General features: G+C 36.1%; 1 protein-coding gene across 4 annotated transcripts in view; it reads right to left on the minus strand.

Annotated features, from left to right (window-relative positions):
- CROT (carnitine O-octanoyltransferase) overlaps positions 1-26,010 on the minus strand; it is a 63,104-nt gene that overhangs the window by 12,590 nt on the left and 24,504 nt on the right. For 3 of the 4 annotated variants that reach the window (XM_028490122.2, XM_024130707.3, XM_028490123.1), the window contains 10 exons: positions 18,498-18,591; positions 17,739-17,864; positions 15,924-16,025; positions 11,424-11,507; positions 10,907-11,014; positions 10,550-10,680; positions 3,582-3,705; positions 2,012-2,090; positions 1,829-1,922; positions 1,588-1,707 (listed from right to left, as the gene is read on the minus strand). In XM_028490122.2, coding sequence (XP_028345923.1) covers positions 1,588-1,707; positions 1,829-1,922; positions 2,012-2,090; positions 3,582-3,705; positions 10,550-10,680; positions 10,907-11,014; positions 11,424-11,507; positions 15,924-16,025; positions 17,739-17,864; positions 18,498-18,591 — 1,062 coding nt within the window. Of the gene's footprint in view, positions 1-540; positions 772-1,587; positions 1,708-1,828; positions 1,923-2,011; positions 2,091-3,581; positions 3,706-10,549; positions 10,681-10,906; positions 11,015-11,423; positions 11,508-15,923; positions 16,026-17,738; positions 17,865-18,497; positions 18,592-26,010 lie in introns of those variants that run through there. The other variant, XM_055085054.1, reaches the window with a different exon arrangement.

The raw sequence follows: 26,010 nt of genomic DNA on the forward strand, positions 1-26,010 counted from the left end.
GTAGTGGGATTGCTGGGTCATATGGTAGTTCTATTTTTAGTTTTTTAAGGAACTTCCATACTGTTCTCCATAGTGGCTGTATCAATTTACATTCCCACCAGCAGTGCAAGAGGGTTCCCTTTTCTCCACACCCTCTTCAGCATTTACTGTTTGTAGATTTTTGGATGATGGCCATTCTGACCAGTGTGAGATGATATCGCACTATAGTTTTGATTCACATTTCTCTAATGATTAATGATGCTGAGCATTCTTTCCTGTGTTTGTTGGAAATCTGTATATCTTCTTTGGAGAAATGTCTATTTAGGTCTTCTGCCCATTTTTGGATTGGGTTGTTTGTTTTTTTGTTATTGAGCTGCAAGAGTTGCTTATAAATTTTGGATATTAGTCCTTTGTCAGTTGCTTCGTTTGCAAATATTTTCTCCCATTCTGAGGGTTGTCTTTTGGTCTTGTTTATGGTATCCTTGCCTGTGCAAAAGCTTTTCAGTTTCATTAGGTCCCATTTGTTTATTTTTGTTTTTATTTCCATTTCTCTAGGAGGTGGGTCAAAAAGGATCTTTCTGTGATTTATGTCATAGAGTGTTCTGCCTGTGTTTTCCTCTAAGAGTTTGATAGTGTCTGGCCTTACATTTAGGGCTTTAATCCAATTTGAGTTTATTTTTGTGTATGGTGTTAGGGAGTGTTCTAATTTCATTCTTTTACATGTAGCTGTCCAGTTTTCCCAGCACCACTTATTGAAGAGGCTGTCTTTTCTCCATTGTATATTCTTGCTTCCTTTATCAAAGATAAGGTGTCACACGTATTATTATTATTCCTATTTTTCACATTCCACCTGAAATGCCTCTAAGCCTGCTCTCTTCTTATTCATACGGTGCTATATGTAGCCCCATTATCTTAATTCCCTAGCTCTGACAGACCCCTGTGAAGAGACGGCCAGACTCTGTGAAAGGGGACTTTCCAAGCCTTTCTGTCAATTCGCTATTACCTTGTTCTCCACCTCTCTTTCCCCTACCAGGTTTTAGTATTTTGTTTCTCATTCTTTCCACAAATTTAAGTCAAACCCCATACAACCAAAATGAAATGCATCAGAATTGGTAAAACATCCTTTTCTGAACACAAATTAATTTACCTTGTCTCTTGTCTTGGTCTCATTAGTATTGTCTATGACTGCACTAACCACCACATATTTACAGACGATCAAATTTTTTCTGAACTTGTCATCAAATACCTTGGGTAGAACAAATATAGTAATATGTGTACTGATTTTGGAGGATGATGATGATGTGATCACTGAGTCAACCTGAAACAGTGCTCTGCACAAAACACCTAAAGGAATGATTTGACAAATGTCTCAAAAGCAGGAAAGAGAAACAAATACGCATTAAATGCCTAAGTGGTAAAAAATAATTGCCCATGCAGCAAGTGACAGATGACAACACCATCAGAATCATAGTGTAGGAAAGACAAACAACAAAAGTGAGCACAGTTAAGAATAATAAAGATGTTAAAAAAATAAAATACTATTCTAAAAAAAAATTTATAGATGCAAATAAAATATGCTAAAATAAAAAATAAAAAGAGCAGCCTCACCTGTCATCTCTGATATGATAGAAAAATCCATAGCCATTGTGTACCATGGGAACCACCACTCCCTGGACTCTTAAATAACCAATCAGACTTGTTGAGAGAACAAAGTTTCCACCTCCTCCACTGTATGGCACAAAGAAAGGATATTTTACTAGGCTTACAGAAGCTTACACTGTTTCTGAAAAGCTTTTAATATTCAGGAAGAAAGAAACTGATGAGGTTATAAAACACTACATTATATTACCTTCTGGAGAAAAGTGGGTCTGTAAAGAGTTCTGGAACAGGGAGACATTCCTCTTTTGCTATGAGTGAGAGACCTAACAGATGACGGTCAAATCCTGCAATAAAACCCCAAACCTGAAGTTAGAAAAATGTTTTCTGCACAAGAGAATTTTTTTTTAAGTCAGAAAAAAACCAGTGTAAGTACCTTTTCCAGTTGAACAATCTTTCATCATTTTATTATGTTTTGCAAAAGCTTCTAACATCCTGTGCTGCTGCTCAAAAAGCTGTGTTAAAAATCAAGAGATACTTCAATAACAAACTGTACAGAAACCAAACAAAAAACCTGAGCTCAAAGTAATGAGAATTTGGCAGGACTTCCCTTGGGGCACAGTGGTTAAGAATCCGCCCGTCAGTGCAGGGGATACGGGTTCAAGCCCTGGTCCGGGAAGATCCCACATGCCATGGAGCAACTAAGCCCGTGCGCCACAAGTACTGAGCCTGCGCTCTAGAGCCCGCGAGCCACAACTACTGAGCCTGCGTGCCACAACTACTGAAGCCCACACGCCTAGAGCCTGTGCTCCGCAACAAGAGAAGCCACCGCAATAAGAAGCCCACGCACCGCAACAAAGAGTAGCCCCTGCTCGCTGCAACTAGAGAAAGGCCGCATGCAGCAATGAAGACCCAATGCAACCAAAAAATTCATTAATTAATTAATTTTTTTAAAAAGTAATTAGAATTTGGGTAATTTTGGAGAGAAAAAAGATTCTGAGAAAGACCTTGAGATGTATAACTTTTCTTTTTCCTCACTTCTTCCACTGCCTTTTTAAAAAAATTTTTACTTTATATTGGAGTATAGTTGATTAAGATGTTGTGTTAGTTTGAGGCGTACAGCAAAGTGATATAGTTATACATATATCCATTCTTTTTAAGATTGTTTTTCCCATTTAGGTTATTATAGAATATTGAGCAGAGTTCCCTGTGCTACACAGTAGGTCCTTGTTGGTCATCTATTTTAAATATAGCAGTTTGTATACGTCAATCCCAAACTTCTAATCTATCCTTCCCCCCTACCCTTCCCCCCTTCCTCTGCCTTTTCTTTCCTATATGCCCTGCAACTTGATTATTTCTTTCCCAGAACAAGAAAACAGAAACTTGTGGGCAGCACTGAAGTGATATTAACAGGTGTAAGGACAGAAGCAATTACGATTTCAAAACTAAAGCACAGTTGTACAAAAATGATAATGAAGCAGCTCTATGAAATTAAAATAAGTTAACATATACATAACTATGTCAATCAAAACTAAAGAAACAAATGCAATACCAAAATAGCAGTGGGAAGGAACTACCCTTTTGTGTAAATGCTTTAAGTATAAAACAAAACATATAAAGCTGTACTGGTTCTAATATACAAAAAAAATCTGATTTCAAAAATGTTCAACCACATCAAGAAAAGCTTCCTTTTAAAGGCACTTTGGGAGAGTCTACATTTTATGGGTGTTATCTAAAGGTAGATCAACAGTAGTGAAATACTCAAGCTGTTGAAGTTACTTTGCCTAGAAAATGACACAAATGGGCTTCTCATCGGGTCTTCCCTGTTTCTTATTCTTTCCAAGTATATACTTCACTGGCAAATGAAGAAATGTTTGAAAGTTTCCAGAAAAAAAAGGTCTGAAAATATTTTACTGATTCAGGGATTTGAAGAAGTTAGTTATTTAAGAGCCAAGTTTCCTTCAGAACAGACAAATTCTGTTAATTTTTTCTTTTCAAATACTCACACTGGTAGAAGGATCCTGCATGGACTGGCACCATCTGACTGCTTCTACGGTACATGATCGCACAGTCTCTGTACGGCCATGATAAAAGTATCTTGTCATAGCTGTTTCATAGCAGCAACCAGGGCTACAAGAAAAAATGAAAATAAGAGAATGTATCATGAGAAAGAAAATGTTCTAATGTTATTTCAAAGAGAGTTTAACTAATAAAGCTGGCTTTGGTCAGAGACTAAGTTCTACAATACACACTACGACTGAGATTTTCAATAACAAAGAGGCTGTTTTCAACATCAAAGAGCAAAATGTACTGCAGCCTGGTGTAACAGGAAATGTTTCAAAGGCTTGGCTGCTGTCAGGTTGTGTACATTGGCATATGTGGCAGGTGGCCTCTGAGATGCCCCCAGTGATCCCTGCCTCCTGCAGATGCCCTGGTATAACCCCTCACACTGCATGTGGCATGGATTTAGTGTCTTCCTTCTAATGAAAGGAATACGACAAAAGTAATGAGATGTCACTTCTGAAATCAGGTTACAAAGAGAGCTCTCTCAACTCCTTACTCTGAGGAAAGCCTGCTGCCATGCTGGGAGTTGCCCTGTAGAGAGGCCCAGGTGGCAAGAAACAGAGAGGCCTCTGGACAACAGCTTGGGAGGAAATGAACCTTACTAATAACCATGTGAGTGAGACTGTACGCAGATCCTCTTTAAGGGGTGCCTTCAGATGAAGACACGGTCCTGGCTGACACTCTGACTACAACCTGACAAGAGACCTGAAGCCAGAGGCACCCAGCTAAGCTGTGCCTGGACTCCTGACAGACAGAAAATGTGAGATGATAAATGTTTGTTGTTCTAAGCTACTAAGACGGGGTAATAGAGTCCTTGGCCTTTAGCTTCCTCCTACAGAACATGAATGACTCTAGAATTAAGTAAAAGCATTATTTAAGAAGTTCCCTAGAATGATAACTGTTTTCTTGGGGTGGAGAATGATATAACAATTTTTGGTACAAAGCTCTCTTACTTTCCTGGTGATAGGAATTTAGAGTTAAAGCAATCAAACGGAAGAGTAAAAGGTCTGAACGTGGGCAGTAAGAGGGCTCAAACAGTTTTTTTTTTTTTGGCCGTGACATGCAGCTTGTGGGATCTTAGTTCCCTGACCAGGGATTGAACCCAGGTCCACGGCAGTGAAAGCACCGTGTCTTAATCACTGGACTGCCAGGGAATTCCCGCAAACAGTTATTGAGCCTCCTCTGTTCAGTGTTTCTATAAGACTGTCTCCCTGAGCTGAAATAGTATCCTTTCAAAATGTGAAGGAGAAAGTGTAAATCAAAATTTAAACCACCACTAAAATAGCATTCTTTAAAAAACAAAGATAAAAGCAGTAAGAATGAATGACAAAATATCATTACTCTGCAACCTGTAATGAAATAACAGATCTTGGTAATGATCATCAATGGCCACTAAAACCATTAGGTAAAAAAATCAGGGAGGAAACTTTGTAATGGATGTTGGCTAACAACTGAACTCAGCCTCAATCTGAGCAAGATGCGATAGGAAACAAATAATATTAACTATTTGATTTACTGTTATAAAAAATAATAAAAATAATCGATTACTAGTCTCAAGTTGCCAAATCTAACTACCAGTTTATAGGAAACATGGGAGATAGAACAACGTTTAACAGTTTTTTTACTTAAAGGGCAAATACATAAAACAGTAATATAAATTTATGTTAATGGACACACAATGTAAAAAGATGTAATCTGTGATAAAATAAAGAGGGTGGTACAGAGATGGATAAAAGCACAATGTTTGTATACCATTAAAAGTAAGCTGGTATTATTCAAACTAGGTTGTTATAAATTTAAGATGTTAAATGTAATTTCCAAGGTAGCCATGAAGAAAATGGCTTAAAAAATACAAAGAAAGAACAGGGAAATCAAAATGGTACACTACAAAAAAAAAAAATCAAAATCACTACTACCAAAAAAGCAAGTAATGGAGGAATTGAAGAACAAAAACATGTAAGACCTACAGAATACACAGCTAAATGGCAGAATTCTCCCTCATTATCAGTAACTCTCCAATCAAAGGCAGAGATTGGCAAGATGAACAAAAAACATCATCTACATACTGTCCACAAGAGATTCTGTTTAGAAACAAAGACAGTAAGAGGTTAAAAGTAAAATGATGAAAAAAGATAGTAACCAAAAGAGACTTTGAGTGGCTATACAATTTTTTTTTCCATTAGGAGTGGCTGTATATATATCAGACAAAATATATTTTAAGTAAAAAGGGTGAATGAGACAAACAGGACATTATTTACTGATAAAAGGTTTAATTCATCAAGATATAACAATTATAAAAATATATGCACCAAACAACAGAGGTATAAGATATATGAAACAAACACTGACAGAATTAAAGAGAGAACTGGACAGCTCTACAACAATAGTTGCAGACTTCAATACCCAACTTTCAATAATGGATAAAACACACAGAAAGAAGATCTAATAAGGAAAGAGAAGACCTGAACAACACTATAAATAATTACACCTAAAAGACATATATAGAATATGCCACTAAGGAACAGCAGAATACAAATTCTTCTCAAGTGCACATAGAACATTCTCCAGGATAGACCATATATTAGGCCACAGAATAAGTCTCAATAAATTTAAAAAGATTGGAATCATACAAAGTTTCTTCTTCAATGGCAATGGGATGAAGCTAAAAAGCAATAACAAGAAAAACTGAAAAATTCACAAATACGTAGAAATAAAACAACAAACTCTTAACCAATTGTTCAGGGAGAAATCACAAGGTAAATTAGAAAACACCTTGTGATTAATGAAAAGTAGAACATACCACAATTTATGGAATGAAGCAAAAGCACTGTTCAGAGGCAAATTTATGGCTCTAAATACTTACATTAAAGAAGAAGATCTCAAATCAGTAAACTAACTGCACACTTTAAGGAATTTTTAAAAAGAAGAGCAAACTAGCCCCAAAGCCAGCAAAAAAAGAAATTAATTAAGATTACAGTAGAGATAAACAAAATACAGAAATGAAAAATAAAGTTAACTAAACCAAAAGTTGGTTCTTTGCAAAGATCAACAACATTGACAAGCTTTTAGCTACACTAAGGAAAAAAAGGGAGAAGATTCCAATTACTACAATCAACCATGAGAAAGAGGGCATTACTACTGACTTTACAGAAATAAAAAGGATTGTAAGAGAATATTATGAACAACTGTATACAATAAATTGGATAGCCTAGATAAAATGGACATATTCTGAGAAACACAAACTACCAAATCTAACTCAAGAAAAAATAGACATCTGACTAGCTGTATAACAAGTAACAAGATGAATGAGTAATCAAAAACCTCTCAACAAAGGTAAGTCCTGGACCAGATGGCTTCACTGATGAATTCTAATACTTAAAGAATTAACACCAATCCTTCTCCAACTCTTCCAAAAACACTGGCGAGGAGGGACCATTTCCTTACTCATAATATGAGGCTAGCATTACCCTGATACCAAAACCAGGCAAAGACACTGCAAGAAAAGACACTATAGACCAATATCCATTATGAATATAGATGCAAAAATCCTCAACAAATTACTAGCAAACTGAATTCAGGAGCAGATTAAAAGGATGATACACCATAACCAAGTGGGATTCATCCCAGGAATGCAAGGATGGTTCAACATATGAAAATCAATGTAATATACTACATTAATAGAATAAAGAAAAAGACCTATATGATCATCGCAATTGATATAGAAAAAGCCTTTGACAAAATCCAACCTATCTCTATTCACAGATATGTGGTCTTATACATAAAACGCTAAAGAATCCACAAAAAACTGTTAGAGCTAATAAACGAATTCAGCAGTTTCAGGATATAAAGTCAACATGCAAAAATCAGTTGCATTACCATACACTAGCAATAAATAATCTGAAAAGAAAATCAAGAAAACAATTTACAACAGCATCAAAAAGAATCAAGTACTTAGGATTAAGTTTAACCAAGGAGGCGAAAAGACCGGTACACCAAAAACTACAAAACATTGAAAGAAATTTAAAAAGACATAAATAAATGCAAAGGGACCCCATGTTCATGGATTAGAAGACTTAATATTGTTAAGATGACAATACTACTAAAAGAGATCTACAGATGCAACGCAATCTCTATCAAAATCCCAACGACATTTTTACGAAAATGGGAAAATCCATCCTAAAATTCATATGGAATTTCAAGGAACCCAGAGTCACCAGAACAATCTTCTTTTCAAGAATGAAGGTGAAGGGGACTTCCCTGGTGGTCCAGTGGTAGAGAATCCGCCTTCCAATGCAGGGGACGCAGGTTCAATCCCTGGTCAGGAAACTAAGATCCCACATGCCTTAGGGCAACTAAGTCCGTGTGCCACAACTACTAAGTTCGTGCGCCTCAACTAGAGAGCCTGAATGCTGCAAACTACAAAGCCTGCGTGCCCTGGAGCCTGCGCGCCACAACTAGAGAAGAGAAAACCCACACGCCACAACTAGAGAGAAGCCTGTGAGCCACAATGAAGAGCCCACACACCTCAAAGCAAAGATCCCGCATGTGTCAACGAAGGTCCTGCATGCCGCAACTAAGATCTGACACAGCCAAAAATAATAAATAAATAAATAAATCTTAAAAAAAGAACAAAGGTGAAGTATTCCTTAGTTCCAGATTTCAAAACTTACTGCAAAGCTACAATAATCAAAACAGTGTTGTATGAACACAAGAAGAGACACACTGAACAATACACTGACCCAGAAACAAAACCCTCACATCTATGGTCAACTGATTTTGGACAAGAGTGTCAAGACCACTCAATAGGGAAAGGACAGTCTCTTCACAAATAATGCTAAGAAAACTGGATATCCATATGCAAAAGAGTGAATTTTGATCCTTACCATACCCCCTACACAAAAATTAACTCAAAATGGATCAAAGACCTAAAGTAAGAGCTAAAACTGTAAAACTCTTAGAAGAAAACATATGGGGAAAGTTTTGTAATACTGGATTTGGCAATGATTTCTTGGATATGACACCAACAGCACAGGCAACAAATGAAATAAACAGATAAACTGGACTTCAAAATTTAAAACTTTGTGCATCAAAGCATACTATCAAGAGAATGAAAAGACAACCTGCAGAATGAGAGAAAATATTTGCAAAACACCTATCTGATAAGGGTTTCATATCTACAATACATAAAGAACCCTTAAAATTCAACAACAAAATGACAACCAAATTACCAAATGCACAAAGGATTTAAATAGACATTTTGCCAAAGAAGATGTACAAATGGCCAATAAACACATGAAGATATTCAACCTCATTAGTCATTAAGGAAATGCAAATAAAAACCACAATGAGATACCACTTCACAAGTACTCTGGATGGCTTTTTTTTTTTTTTAAACAGAAAAGTAAGTGTTGGCAAGGATGTGGAACAATTGTACATTACTTTGTATATTGCTAGTGGGAACGTAAAAATGGTATCCACCGTGGAAAACAGTTGGGCAGTTCCTCAAAAAATTAAACATAGAATTACCACACAGCCCAGCAATTCCACTCCTAGTTATTGACTCAAAAGAACTGAAAACAGGGATTCAAACCAATACATGTATGTGAATGTTCACAACAGTGTTATTCACAATAGCCAAAAGGCAGAAACAACCCAAGCATTTATCAACAGATGAATGGGTAAACAAAATGTGGTATATTCATACAGTGGAATATTATTCAGCCATAAAAGAGCAAACATTGAAAATACTATCCTAAGTGAAATAAGCCAGATACAAAAGGACAAATAATGTATAATTCCACTTAGAGGAAATATCCAGAACAGGCAAATTCATACAGACAGAAAGTGGATTAGAGATCACCAGGGGTTGGAATAGAAGAGAGAATAGGCAATTATTGCTTAATGAGTACAGAGTTTCTGTTTGGGGTGGTTAAAAAAGAGTTTGGAAATAAATAGTGGTGATGGTTGCACGACACAGTCAATGTAATTAATGCCACTGGATTATATACTTAAAAATAGTTAAAATGGCAAGTTTTACTTTATTTATATTTTACCACAATAAAAGAAGATAACTGACTGTTGAAGGCAAAAATAGTAGTGCATCATGAGGTTGTTAACATATGTACAAGTATAATGTATGACAACAATAGCACAAAGAATGAGGTAAGCATAATAGAAGCACTGTTTTAAGGTTCTTTCATTATACTTTAAGTGGAAAATATTTGAAGGTAGATTGCAAGTTTAAAGATGTATTTTGTAAAACCCTAACAATAGGAAAAAAAAAAAAACCAGGGTAGCTGATAATGGAGATAAAAGGAACAATAAAAATAACTAGGAATTCAAGAGAAGATAAAAAACAAAGAAGAAAAAAAAACAGATGGGATAAAGAGAAACAGCATGACTGTAGTCTTAAACCCAACCTTACTGATAATTATATTAAATGTAAATGATCTAAACACCCCATTTAAAGATACATATTCTCAGGTAAAATTTTAAAAAGGAAGATCAAGGAGCTTCCACTTCTGCTTAGGATGTAGAAAGTCATAACATACCATCTCTCCTATGCTAAAAATGAGTAAAGACTGTCTAATCCATAAAACCATACCTTTTCATGAACCCACTTGAAAACAGGCTGCAAGAAAACCAAGTGATCTGAATTCCAAAAAATGACAAATCTCTCTCAGAAGAGAGAAGGCACTTCAAAAGTATCAAGGTAATGAAAAACAAGGAAAGACTGTTAAAGTGTCACAGATGGAAAGTCTAATAACACTGCTGATGAAAGTACAAATTAGGGCACAGTGCCAACTGGGAAAAACGTAAGAAAAAACACTGGGGAGTTACGACAGAAAAGCTATAGTAAAGATAGCCTTGAACTTCAAGACTCTGAAAGTAGAAAATGAATGGTCCTCACCGTCCATGAAGTCTATAATAGGCCAGCTGAAGTGCCAGCTGAACAAAGGTATCAGGGTGAAGCTTCTTCTTCTTGGTTAGCTTTTTGCCAAAAGACGTAAAGGCATAGACCAAAAGCTGCAGATCAGATGCCTAACAAAAAGAATTAAATACGAACAGTGAAAAAACACCTAAGGAGAATACCCCAAAGATAACCAAAATATCAATTGCATTAAAATAATCATCAGACATAAATAAAGGTATCAAAGTTGTAATTTTTAAATGTTTTATGCCATCATACTTGGATGATAGCCAAATATTCATATATAGTAGTTATAAAATAAAGTATCACTATCAAAGAGAAAAGTGAAAAATCTACCTGCTTGAAATATTGGGCTTTAGCTTGGTTGATGTCATTTAATACTTTTTCATCCACAGTGAAAACAAGCTCCTCTGGAAGTGGTATATCCCGTACTTTATCTGAACCCTGAAAACAGGGAAAACTTAAAAAAATTATATCTATAAAAATATGAGGAGGGCTTCCCTGGTGGCGCAGTGGTTAAGAATCTGCCTGCCAATGCAGGGGACACGGGTTCGAGCCCTGGTCTGGGTAGATCCCACATGCCACGGAGCAACTAAACCCGTGCACAACTACTCAGCCTGCGCTCTAGAAGCTGCAAGCCAGTTACTGAAGCCTGTGCGCCTAGAGCCCGTACTCCGCAACAAGAGAAGCCACCACAATGAGAAGCCCACGCACCGCAACGAAGAGTAGCTCCCACTCACTGCAACTAGAGAAAGCCCATGCGCAGAAACGAAGACCCAATGCAGCCAAAAATAAAATAAATTTATAAAAAAAATTATGAGGAGAAAGGGATGAAATATTTGTTCTAACATACCGTCCATCTTCCTTCACTCTCAAAAATTTTCTGATCAACATAATAGCTGATGCTTACAATAACCATTGCATCATAAGGAGCATGCTAAAATGAAAATACACAAGATTGTGAATAAGTTTTATAAGTTAAAACTTGACCCATCCTTAAAAAACTAAAAACAGAAGTACCATACGATCCAGCAATCCCACTACTGGGCATATACCCTGAGAAAACAATAATTCAAAAAGAGTCATAGGGCTTCCCTGGTGGCGCAGTGGTTGAGAGTCTGCCTACCAATGCAGGGGACACGGGTTCGTGCCCCGGTCCAGGAAGATCCCACATGCCGCGGAGCGGCTAGGCCCGTGAGCCACGGCTGCTGAGCCTGCGTGTCCGGAGCCTGTGCTCCGCAACGGGAGAGGCCACAACAGTGAGAGGCCCGTGTACCGCAAAAAAAAAAAAAAAAAAAAAAGGAGGTATACATATGTACATATACAACGCTAAAATGTTCTGGAATTGTAAAAGCACTGTGGAAAAGCAGATGGGGGTGGCAGACTAAATCTGAAGGCTAAATGGAGGATGGGTATGAACTTCTTTTGCTAAACACACAGTCCACTAGATAAGTATTTAAAAGCATAATGATTTTGTGTACATATCTATAAGAGTGTTCAATGTGGCAGAAATAATTCTCAATATTTAAGGAATGTGGGAAAGATGTGCTGAGTTACAGGGGTGTCATAGTTTTGACAGCTGTATTTAGAGAAAGGAACTGTGGCTAGTGAATTTTCCCATCATTTCTTCTGGAGGATAAACTTTTTGCCTTATCTTCTCCATGTTCCTTTGATGACAATTACATCACATGGGGTTTTTTCCCCTCTGGGTTAAGGCTACCACTGTACATTACACACAATTACCATTCATAAACTGAAAGTGACACCACTAGCCTTGGAGAGAAAGAAGGGAGGTTTAAGATATGAATCCAGCACACTTGGGCCCAGTTTCAGAGGGTGTAATTAGGTGTCTTAAATATCGCCTTAACACTACACAGCTTTGCTGCCCTGTATTACGGCCCCATGGAGCCTAGAAACACGGTATATCGTTACCAGGTAAGCAGCCACCAAAGCACCAGGAAAGGCTTACTAGGGAGGTCAGTACAAGATGCAAGAGCAGTTCATCCCACCTGCCAGGAACAGCACGTATAACAAGACTCAAAGGTCATGGACAAGACCCTTTTCTAACAGCATCTCACAACTGTGAGGTACTTTGTAGCTTTACAAAGAACTTTCACAGATATTGCATATATTATTTCATTGAAGACAACAGTATTATACTGGAACCAGTAAGAAAGAGCATGACTGAAAGATATAAATCTCTCTGACAGGGCTTCCCTGGTGGCGCAGTGGTTGCGCGTCCGCCTGCCGATGCAGGGGAACCGGGTTCGCGCCCCGGTCTGGGAGGATCCCACATGCCGCGGAGCGGCTGGGCCCGTGGGCCATGGCCGCTGAGCCTGCGCGTCCGGAGCCTGTGCTCCGCAACGGGAGAGGCCGCAGCAGGGGGAGGCCCGCATACCACAAAAAAATAAATAAATAAATAAATAAATCTCTCTGACGTATAATTTTACCCATTCATCTCCTGGCGGAAAGTTAATCATCAATTTAAAAAAATATATTAGGAAACAGAAAAAATTCAAACGCTTTCCTGATGCTTTATTTGTTCACATAAGTTTTATCTTTTTTTTCATTTATATGGAGGCAATATGTGTAATATACTGTTTAATAATGTGGACTTTGGTTCTGAGTCCAAACCTTACCACTTACTAGCTACATAAGTAACTTCTCAAGTAAGTTACTTGAGAAAGTTACTTAATTCTTTAAGTAAACTGCCTCATCTGTTAGTAGGGAAAACAATACCTAGTCACATACAGCAGCTGTGAAAAATGATTTTAATAATGCTTATAAAGTATTTACTACAGATCCTGGCCCACAGCAATAATTAGTAACTACAGTTATTAACAAATAATGTTTATTACATGCTTCCTATGTACTTCTACAAAAGCCTACAACAAAACCTATATAAGGAAAACAAAATAGTTGACCCCAGGATTTTAAATCCCAACAGGGAAATGTTATTATGTAGTATAATCACAAAAGTATATATTCAAGCACCAATGGAAGAGAGCAGCAATATGAATTTGGATTAAGAACAGCTTAACTTTACAGTATATATACTTTACTAATGTTTTACATTGGTTAAATAGCATTTTCAGTAATCATCGTAGGTTGCAAGGGGAACCTACATGGAATTTTAAAAGCATACTGTCAAGTGGAGATCATCAGATCAATTTGATAAGCATATGGGTGACAATGCATACACATGAAACATGTCCATATACTTTACTACAGGAAAGCATTTCAGTTGTGCAAAGATATATGCTTATTATGGGACCAGTATTTTTATTCAAAGATAGAAACATCATTAAAGTTATTTTCTCCTGAATGTGAGCAAACAGCAGGATGTTGATGCCATCAGTAAAAATCCAAGTAGTGCAAGGTGGTTTTTTTAGGGGGTTGGGAGTGAGGGAGGAAAGCAAAATGATGAGTTCTTGATGAGAGTAACTAACCCTTACATAACAAGGTAACATCCAGTTTGGACAATTTAACATATGGTGAAACAAAACTCTCAAGATGAGAATAATAGGTAAAAACTGGAAAAATATAACTGCAAGCTACCTATGTAGAAATGGTCAATGAAACTATTAAACCAGAGAAAAGAGCAGAGACAGGGGAAAACGGTTATGAATAATATTAAGCTAGTTTTAGAATCCAGAGACAGGAAAAGACTGTTAGGAGGTCGAAGGCAGTGTCAGATGCATATGAAGAAGAGGGTAATAAACTGCAGCTGACAAGTCGAGAAATGGAGGGAAGAAGCCAGAAGGTAGTTAGCTACTTTACAAAGGACAGATTCCAGGGAATAGTGAGGCTATGAACCAAACTGAGGAGGTCAAGAAGAATCAAACAAGAAGCTGAAGAGAAAAAAGCTGAGGCAAGTAACACAAAATCTTTTGTCAACACTGGACTCATAAGGAAGAGGACAGACAACAAATCTTTAAAATGACTCATGGCAACCTTTCACCCTGATGATTTACCGTAGAAGACATTCTATTACCTGCACATCAACCACACCACCTTCCTCGGCAATAACAGCTACTTTATTTTTCTTTAGGCAATCAGCACACATCTCTGTGGTGGTTTGAATGAGTGATTCTACCAGCTAGGTCCCCAGGTTTGGTATGTGACCCAGGCCAGGCGAATCAGAGCAGCTAACTCCCTGGAATGTGCACGATTCACACAGGCCAATACAACAAATGAGCATTATTCCCAGGTTTTTTGCTGGAACCACTGGGGTTTAAAAAAAAAAAAAAAAAAAAAAAAAAAAAAGCTGGCTATTTCCACGGAGAACACTAATCTACAAGGAGAGCTGTGAAAACATGAGACTGGAGGTACAACCATCACATGGTGTAGTCTACATAAAAATAAAGCCAAACATAGGAAAGTAATGCCAAAAAATGGAGAGAGAAATTTCTAATGAAAGCATCTGGACACTGGAAGTCAGCATTACCCAAATTTAGCTGTACCCCTATGCCATAAATACCTTCGTAAGCTAATGCCAGTTTGAGTTAGGTTTCTATCACCTAAAACTGAATAAATACTGATTAATACAACTACTGAACCCAGATCAACGTAACAGGATTTTTTTTAGTATCTTACACTCACTAAATATCAATACTTTGGAGGAAAGCCCCCAAATACAAACAAAAAATCTACCTCATACTACTTTATACCAAATCATATACTTTACGAAAAGTATTATAATGAGGTTATAAGTATATATTGCAATTGTGACTTAGGTTGATTTTTTAATTTTCTTGGTTCATAGACCTCCTGAATGTCCATCAGAAAATGGCAAAGTAGAGCTAACAAAGACAACCATGGGAGAACAGAAAAGAAACAAGTTGTGTGTGTGTGTGTTCATGTGTTTGTTTTATGAAGAAGGTAAAAAATGGTATTCAGTACCAGACATTTTAATATCCAGAAGCAAATAATGTTCCAAAGATCATGTGTTATTTTTTTAACAAGGTTACAAAATTACTAGGTAAATGTAGAAATACATCCACATACATTTCTCTGTGCATAGAACATATACTAATGTTATATCTTTTAAAATAGGTTGTAATTTTCAACAACAGGTAACGGTGGATTTTAAAAGAGCTTATACTACATAAAAATGCATGCAAATTCCACTTTGCAGATACACACCACACTGTTATCCTGACTACAGATGAAAATAATTTGTCCTATACTCTATGTTCACTGAGAATTCATAACTAAACCTTTTACCCTAATGCCATAAAGCTAAATAAGTGTTTACTTATTCTACCACAGGACAGCGTAAGTATTGTAGATTACTGCCATTAAATTAACCTAAAAGAGTAAAAGGAAAAAATAATTTCAGTAGTTTACTTACATCACAATTACAGCCAAATACTCCATTAGAAAAGGAAATCAAGTTATAAGATTTGTCACCCCAGCGTACTGTTGGATCTCCAGTAAGAACCTTTGCAGCAACCTAAAATAAATGTAATATTTCCAAATTTAAAGGATTTTAATATTGGCTTTTAAGTATTTATATCTTAAATACACACTTACAGTAGCCAAGACATGGAAACAATCTAAGTGTCCATGACAGACAAATGAATAAAGAAAATGTGAGATACATACACACACACACACACACACACACACACAAAATCTCACTTTTCCTCTTCAGGTAAACCAAATCTGATAAAATATTAGTTATACTCAAGAGATAATAATTCTGGCCTTGACTTTAAATAGTACTCAAAATCCAAGAAATTCTACCAGAAAAGAGAATGATTATACAACATACATTAATGTTTAGAGAATATACAATTGAAAGGACAAGGCTTTTTTGCAACTTGAATAGGATAAGAGGCATTGATAAGTTTAGTAACTGAAGTCTAGTTACAAGAAAAATATTTCAAGAATTCATATCCTACTAAGCCAGTTTCTCAAATGCTAAGTTTTGGCCATAAGTGAGTCATGAAACCACAGTAAACATTCTTTATAAGAAAGAATAAAATAGAACATAAATATCAGAGTACATCGCAGATAGTCAAAGTAATTATTACTGTTTTGTTAAACTTCTATTATGTATGTATGTGTAAGTGTGCACACGCTTGTGTGCGCGCGCGTGTGTGTGTAATGGGCTGCAATCTAAATATGCCTAACTGTAGATTGCAGCAAAAAAGTTTGAGCAACACTTCATTAAAACACATTCTTCCTCAAGAAGCTTGTTGACTCTACTTAAAAAAAAAAATGCAGCTGAGGAAGAGGAAAAATTGTTTTCTAACTACAAGGTTTTTCAATCCTATATTTATTTCTATCATTTAATGTTGATGAATGTATTATGAAGTAACTTCAGTGTTTTCAAAAGACTCTAGATTACTATAAATATGACTACTACCTTTTATTTTTTTCCCAGGAAATGATATTGCCCCAGAAAAAAAAAAAAAGGCCATAATTACCCTTAAATTCACTAAAGTCAGTGTGTTCTATAAAACCAAATGATAAAATAAATCACAAGAATGATATAATTCTTAGGAACAGACCTCACCAACTAAGGTATCAAGGCTCACTGGTGTGGGTTATAGGTAGGTTCTCATGTCACCTTTGGTATGAAATCTCATTTAGCCCAGCGTCTTATGCACATTTCCTGTATATATAATCAATAAAAAGGTTGGGAAACACTGACATCTGATAAGCAAATAATAGACATACTTCTTTAAACAACATAAAGAATGTCTAAATGGAGCTAAACAATGTGGCAAGAATTTACAGAGCATTATTTATGTATAATCTTCATTTGATACGTGTGTGTATATATATGTATATGTATATATATATATATATATAGCTAAGAAAATGTTTTAAGAGCCCGCATTAAATATTTATATTTTATGACTTAGTATTTGCACTTTCTTTTCTTAGCTGCCCCATTCTAAGATAAATGATGTTTCCAAGACACAGGAAACAACTGTCTTCACAATTATGTTTCACAGTGGTTTTATGGGTGTATATTTCAAACTCAGTAAGTTGTATACATTAAATATGTACAGCTTTTTGTATGTCAATTATACCTTAATAAAGTGGTTAAAAAAAAAAAGCCTGCATGTAACAAAATTCTTCTCATGTTCAATTTACACAAGAGTCCTCCAGAAAAATCTGTGGGAAGAAATAACAAAACAAGATAGTTGAATACCTGAGAATAATCTTCCGGTGTTACATGTGGACTGCCATCATCTAAACAATATACCAGTAGACTGCTCTGAATTTTTTCTAACATAGTCAAGTTCTCTGGATTGAGATTAATCAAATATTCTCGTGCCTAAAGGGCAAGAAGATAATAATAAAATGTTACAAATTAAATAAAAAATATCCAGAAAATCTCAATAGGTTCTCAAAAAGTTATGGAAAAGGTTCATCAAGAAAAGTGTGAAATGAAGGACCTCTCTGTTAACTCCTGAACAGGTTTTTTCCTCCAACTGCATGGCTGGTCCCTATACTTGTGCTACTAAATGTATAAAGGTATAAAGTTATGCCACCCCCTAGATTTTCTCTAATAGTTTAATATTGTACAATGTATTTAATGCTGCTTAAAACTTAAAGCTGTCTGTCCATTTATCTTTATTTCAAAAATGTGAACAAAGGGCCAGCATATACTTGAGCTCAGTGTTTGAAATTTAAATGTAAATAAATAAAAATAGCATACCCTCACCCCTAAAGTGTAAATTATAGTTAATAATGTATTGCATATTTGAAAGCTTCTAGAGAGTATATCTTAAAAGTTCTCATTACAAAAAGTATTTTTTAGTTTTCTGTATGGTGATGGACGCTAACTAGACTTACTGTGGTGATTATTTCTCAATATACACAAATATTGAATCATTATGTTGTATAGTTGAATATAATGTTGTAAGTCAATTATACCTCAAAAGAAAAGAAAAATGTAAATTATAACCTTAGCCCATCGAGTTCGCTCCTCACTAGTTAACGCTGCTACCCCAGGTCCATCAGGTTCACTATGGCACTTCTTTTGGATGTATGTCAATTGCCTTTGGAAGATTAAATAAAGAGGATTCAAAAAGAGCACAGGCAGGGTCACTAGATACTTCGGCCTTTAATAGGTTATAAAGTTTATAAGTATTTAAATGTTTCGATATATTATCCAAAGAAAGAGATTATGGTCTCAACAGCAATGGAGTTATTTCCTACACATCTTTTTTTTTAAAGTGGTTATGTGGCCTATTAATACCGTAAGTATACTTGACAAATCTCACAAATATTATGTACATTTTATCTAACTAAAAACTATGTGTATATATTAACAGAGGACTTATTCTGTACCCAATTAATACTTGGGCTTAACCCCCAAAATAGAAATACCACGTAGTTAGTTTTAAATGTTTTCACATATGCCATTCTTACTTAAAATCATTACAAAGACTATTAGCTAAGGATAAATTATTTCCCCCCATAGCATTCTATAATCCTAGTCTGATGAGTTTCATGTACTTTAAACATATAGCAGGTAAATAACAGAGTTCTTCCACAAAGAAATTTTCATCAAAAATCTACAGCTTATTTTCATCCCTACTTCCTCATAACATATGCTAAGAAATTACCTCAATTTAAATGCTTCCACAGGTTTCTTAGAAAGTGAGCTAATGTAGCTTAATAAATGGTCAAAAGGCACCACTAGTAGCCATCCCTTATTTGTGACTTTATCATTCAAGGAATGAATTCCTTGCTGCAAAATTCCTCCCTCTTTATTTGAAACTAATGGTGTCCTGTGGAGCAGATGAAGCCTTCTATAACAAACAATCTGCATCTATGGTGGGAGCAACCTGCCTTATCTCTTCCTGCTTACTTGTCTTTGCTAACTCTGATTTTGCTTCAATTACAAATTAAGCTTACAGAGTTGGTGGTTATATGGCGGCCATAGTAACTAGAATAAATTCTGAATGCTTAGGGAATAAAATCTACCTCACTGTTTTTCTCCATATGGTATGAGATGCTGCCCTTCCTTACCACCTGAGAGCACCAGTTTTGACTATGAAACTTTTCCCCACTCCCTGATATAGCCATTTTAATATTCAGTGGGAAAGGACCACGTCATAAAAAAACAATCATTATCAGAGAGAAATCACCAGGAAAAATGTATTAAACCTGAAATGACATTTTAAGTTTGATAATAAAAGGTCAGATAGTAACTGCCAAATCTTCACCATTAAGAAGTCCATCCTACCTAAAGTGATCTACAGATTCAAGGCAACCCCTATTAAAATCTGATGGAATTTTTCACAGAAACAGGAAAAGAAATCCTAAAATTCATATGGTACCACAAAAAACTCCAAATAGACAAAGCAGTTTTAAGCAAGAAGAACAATGCTGGAGGCATCACACTTCCTGGTTTCAAAATATATTACAGAGCTTCAGTAATCAAAATAGTATGGCACAAATAACAGACATACAGGTCAATGGAACACAACAGAAAGCCTAGAAATAAATCCACTTACATACAGTCAACTGAGGTGCCAAGGAAGCCAAGAATACACAATGGAATAAAGGATAGCCCCTTAAATAAAGTGTTGGGAAAATTACCACATACAAAAGAATGAAACTGGACCCCTATCTTACACCATACAGAAAAATCCATTCAAAATAGATTAAAGGCTTAATTAAATGTAAGACCTGAAACAATAAAACTCCTGGAAGAAAACATGGGAAAAAATGCTTCTAGACATTGGCCTCAGCAAGCATTTCTTAGACATGATACCAAAAGCACAGGCAACAAAAGTAAAAACAGACAAGCAGGATTACATCAAACTAAAGCTTCAGCACAGTTAACAACTAAGTGAAAAGGCAACCCACAGAATATGAGAAAATACCTGCAAACCATACATCTGATAAGAGGTTAATATTCAAGGAACTCCTACAATTTAATAGCAAAAAAACAAACAACCTGATTAAAAAATGGGCAAAGGGACTGAACAGACATTTCTCCAAAGGTATAAAAATGGCCAACAGGTATATGAAAAGGTGCTCAACATCACTAATCAACAGGGAAATGTAAGTAAAAACCACAATGAGATATTACTTCATTCCTGTCAGAATGGCTATTAACAAAAAGATAAGTGATAACAAGTGTTGACAATGATGTGGAGAAAAGGGAACCCTTCTGCACTGTTGGCGGGACTCTCAATTGGTGCAGCCACTATAAAAAACTATGGAGGTTCCTCAAAAAATTAAAAATAGAAATACTATATGGTCCAGCAATCCCAGTTCTGTGTATATATCCAAAGGAACTGAAATCAGGATCCTAAAGACACATGGGCGTTCCCATGTTCCTTGCAGCATTTTTCACTATAGCCAAGAGGCAAAAGCAACTTAAATATTCAACGACGGATGAATGGATAAACGAGGTGTGATATATACATACAAATGGTATTTTATTCTGCCTTAAAAAAGAAAGAGGGCTTCCCTGGTGGCGCAGTGGTTGAGAATCCGCCTGCTGATGTAGGGGATACGGGTTCGTGCCCCGGTCCGGGAAGATCCCACATGCCGCGGAGCAGCTGGGCCCGTGAGCCATGGCCGCTGAGCCTGCGCGTCCGGAGCCTGTGCTCCGCAACAGGAGAGGCCACAACAGTGAGAGGCCCGCGTACCACAAAATTAAAAAAAAAAAAAAAAAAAAAAAAGAAAGAAATCCCACCACTTGCAACAATGTGAATGAAGCTGGAGGACACTACCCTAATGAAATATGCTAAACACAGAAGGACAAATACTGCATGGTATCACTTATACGTGGAATCTAAAATAGTCAGACTCTTAGAAGCAGAATAGAATGGTGGGTGCCAGGGGCAGATCTAAGGAGGAAATGAGGAGGCATTAGTCAAAGGATACAAAGTTTCAGTTATATAAGATGAGTAAGTCCTAGAGAACTACTGTACAGCATAGTTCCTGTAGTTAATGATACTGTACTGTACACTTAAAAATTTGCTATAACGGGAGATCTTAACGTAAGTGTTCTTACCACAAAAAAATTATTAAAAGTAAATTAAGAGGGCAGGACACCTTTGGAGGTAATGAATATGTTTAGGATATAGATTGTGGTGATAGTTTCATCAGTGTATACTTATCTCCAAACTCATCCAGTTGTACACAATAAATATGTACAGCTTTCTGTGTGTCAATCATACTTCAAAAGGGGTTTAAAAATAATTTCTCTATTCATATAAGAAAAAGAGGTACAGATTTGGTAACAAAAATAACCCTTTTCCTTTAATTTGGCTATCTATGTACCTGTTTTCAGCTACACATGCAATTTTTGATATTTAAAAGCACAAAGATTTGTAATAACAATGTTTATATTTCAGAATCACACACTTTTAAAATATTCTACCCTTGATATGTCCTCACAATCTTGTTTCTGCCTTCATTACTTCCCACTCATTCTTTAATTTACCGTAATCGGGTTTTGTCCTCCAGTGATTATCTTGAAAGTACATTTCTGAATGTTACCAATGGCATCCCATAAAACCTAGCAGCTTTATCTCAGTCTTATTTTCCTCATTGCAGAGTGTTTAACACCCAGGAGTCAATATTAAAATTCTCTCTGCCTCGGCTTTTGTAGCACTGTTCCACTGTGGTCTCCCTAACTCACTGACTACTTGGTCTTTTTCACTAACCATTTGTTCTCGTTCCACTGTCAAATGTGTGTTTCACCAAATTTCTCTTAGTGGCCTCCCCCAATCTCTTCTACAAGTTTCTCCTTTGGTAATTTCATCCACTACTTTAATAGCTTCAACCATCACCTTTATATAAGAGGCAACCAAATCTCTAACTTCAACCCCATTTTCTCTCTAAAATTTCTGGTACCAAATTTCCAAATGCTTATTGGATATATCTACCTCAATTTCTGTCAACATTCCCAATTAAATTTGGAATTTAAAAATTATCTCCCTGACCCCTCCTTATTAATACAAATATTTAAAAAATTGATCTTAGAGGAAAACATAGGTATAAATCTTCATGACCTTGGATCAGGCAATGGTTTCTAAGATATGACACTAAAAGCACAAGTAACAAAAGAATAGATAAATTAGACTTGGTCAAAATTAAAACATTTGTCCTTCAAAAGAGGCCATGAAGAAAGTGAAGAAACAACTCTAGAATGAGAGAAAGCATTTGTAATTTATATATCTGATAAGGGACTTATATCTAGAATATATAAAGAAGTTTTACAACTCAATAATAAAAAAGACAAATAACCCAATTAAAAATTGGCAAAGGATTTGAATAGACATTTCTCCAAGTAAGATATACAAATGGTCATAGGCACATGAAAATATGTTCAACATCGTCATTATGGAGACGCAGCTGTAAACCACAATGAGATCCCACTTCATACCCTCTAGGATGGCTACAATCAAAAAGGCAGACAATAGCAAATGCTGGTGAGAATGAAAATAAATCAGAATCCTCAAATACTGCTGATGTGAATGTAAAATGGTACAGTCATACTGGAAAACAGTTTGGCAGTTCCTCAAACTGTTAAACATAGAGTTATGACCCAGCAATTCCACTCCTAGGTATATATACCAAAGAGAAATAAAAACACATGTCCACACAAAAACCTATACAAAGATATCCAGGACAGCATTACTCACAGCAGCCAAAAAGTGGAAACAACTCAAATGTCCATCTGATGAATCACTAAATAAAATGTGGTATAGCCTCAGAATGAAATATTTTTCAGCCAAAAAAAGGAAGAAAGTACTAATACCTGCTACAACATGGATGGATGTTGAAAACATCATATATGCTAAATGAAAGAATGCAGACACAAAAGGCCATATATTTTAAGATTCCATTTATATGAAATGTCCAGAATAGGCAAACCCATAGAGATAGAAAGTTAAGTGAAAGATAGAAAGGTTGCCTAGGACTGGTGGGGTGGAAGTGTTTGGGAAATATGAGAAATGTCTGCTAATGGACAGGGTAAGAGTTGGGGAGCAAATGAGTTACTGCTTATGGGCTCAGGGTTACTTTCGGGGGTGACAAAAATGTTCTAAAATGGATTGTAGAGATGACAGCACAATTCTGAATATTCTAAAAAATGCTGAATTGTACACTTTGAATGGGTGAACTGTGTGGTGTGTGAACTGTCTCAAAGCTATTATTAAAAACAAGAAAAAAATTGAAAAGGTACCTCCTCATCTGTTGCCTCCTCCTGTTACAGTACTATCTGCTTACTCAGTCACATTTAACAGCTTCCTTTCTTTCTAAATCCAGTTACCAATTCATATTAATTTTATCTCCAAAACATTTTCTGCATTTATCCCATGTTTTTAAAAAAAATTTTTTTAAATTGAAGTATAGTTGATTTACAGTGTTGTGTTACTTTCTGATGTACAGCAAACTGATTCAGTTATACATATATATATCCTTTTTCAGATTCTTTTCCATTATAGTTTATTATAAGATATTGAATATAGTTCCCTGTGCTATACAGTAGGACCTTATTGTTTATTTTATGTAGAGTGTCCCATATTTTAAAGTCCCAACCTCCTACTTCTTTACTGGATTACTGCAAATTTTAATACATCTCTTTTCAGGCTCCAACTCACTAAGATTCAGAATCTGACCAATCTATGTTACACTTCTAATATGTATCTTATGTTTCTAAATAAAATTTCCTAATGCATAGAACTGGCCTAATCACTAAATTCGCTCACACATGCACACCCACACACTTCTGCTTTGTATTAAGCAGAGGGAATTTTTTTTTAAAAAGACCTGGTAAGCAGTCTCTTAGAGCTCCATCTGCATGTGAAAACACAGAAATAAATGACTTCAATACAATTTAATAATCAATATAATAAATATGAGGCATACAGAGAGTCTAAAGGAGTCTAAGTCCTTGGGCCATGAAGAGAAGAAAGGGAATGGGAAATCATGAAATAGGACATAAAATAGGAAGTAGTGACCTTGTGGTGACCTATGAACAGAAACTTAACTCACGAGGAGGAATTCTTACTTAAAAGTGGACAAGGCAGGAGAAGGCAATCCAAACAGAAAGCATGAGCACGTGCAAGATCACCGATAACTTAACATGTTAGAACTGCAAGCAAAAATGGGGTAGGAGTGTAGGACGCACAGGGAGGAAGAGCAGGACAAGGCTGAAGGGACAGGCGAAGGTCAAATCCAGACCGCCACTAAAAAACTGGGACTGTATTCTAGACCCAAAGAAACCATTCAAGAATTAAGCAAAAGTAAGATAAAATCAAACTTGAATTTTAAAGTCACAGGACGGATGACTGTAGAGCATGTAGGGAAGCAAGAAAACCACCTGTGAAGTTGAATCAACAGAGAGTTAAAAATCTGAACAACACTTTATTTTTTAAAAGAAACCAGAAATCCAAATTTTTGTGTGAATTCAACCAGAAATCCATATGTTTCTGTTAATTCTCCTGATTTTAAAATAGTAATGTAAATTCTCTGTTATCCAAGCAAAACAGGCCACAGGCTGAATTCAGCCCACGGATCACATGTTTCTGGGAGAGTGGCTTTCAGTAATAAAATTAACAAGCCTGATCTAATAATTTTATGTCAAATTTGGAAATTTTAAAATATAGCTGGAGGGGCTTCCCTGGTGGCACAGTGGTTGAGAGTCCACCTGCCGATGCAGGGGATACGGGTTCGTGCCCCGGTCTGGGAGGATCTCACATGCCATGGAGCGGCTGGGCCTGTGAGCAATGGGCGCTGAGCCTGTGCGTCCGGAGCCTGTGCTCCGCAAAGGGAGAGGCCACAACAGTGAGAGGGCGGCATGTCGCAAATAAATAAATTAATTAATTAATTAAATTAAATATAGCTGGAACGTACTGAAAGATTATCCAAGACACAAAAGCAAAACACCTAAAAGATGGATAATTTTGCCTACATCAAAATTAACAATGTCTGTTCAATTACCAAAAAAAATTTGTTAACTGGAAGAAAATGCTTGCAATCTGTATGACTGATAAAGGATCAGGGCCCAGAAATATAATTACTACAAATCAATAAGAATAAAAAAATAGCCAATAGAAAAATAGGCAAGCCTACCTCAAGAAACAAGAAAAATCTCAAGTAAACAATCTAATCTTACACCTAAAGGAACTAAAGGAAGAAGAACAAACAATCCCAAAGTTAGCAGAAAGAAAGAAATCATAAAGATCACAGCAGAAATAAATAAAATAGAAAAAAGAAAACAATAGCAAAGATCAATAAAACTAAAAGCTGGTTCTTTCAGAAGATAAACAAAATTGATAAACCTTTAGCCACACTCATCCAGAAAGACAGGGAGAGGACTCAAATCCGTAATATTAGAAATGAAAAAGGAGAAGTTACAACAGACACCGCAGAAATACAAAGCACCCTAAGAGACTACTACAAGCAACTCTATGCCAATAAAATGGACAACCTGGAAGAAATGG

The sequence above is a fragment of the Physeter macrocephalus genome, chromosome 5 (assembly GCF_002837175.3).
Source record: "Physeter macrocephalus isolate SW-GA chromosome 5, ASM283717v5, whole genome shotgun sequence".
In the NCBI taxonomy this organism is placed as follows: domain Eukaryota; kingdom Metazoa; phylum Chordata; class Mammalia; order Artiodactyla; family Physeteridae; genus Physeter; species Physeter macrocephalus.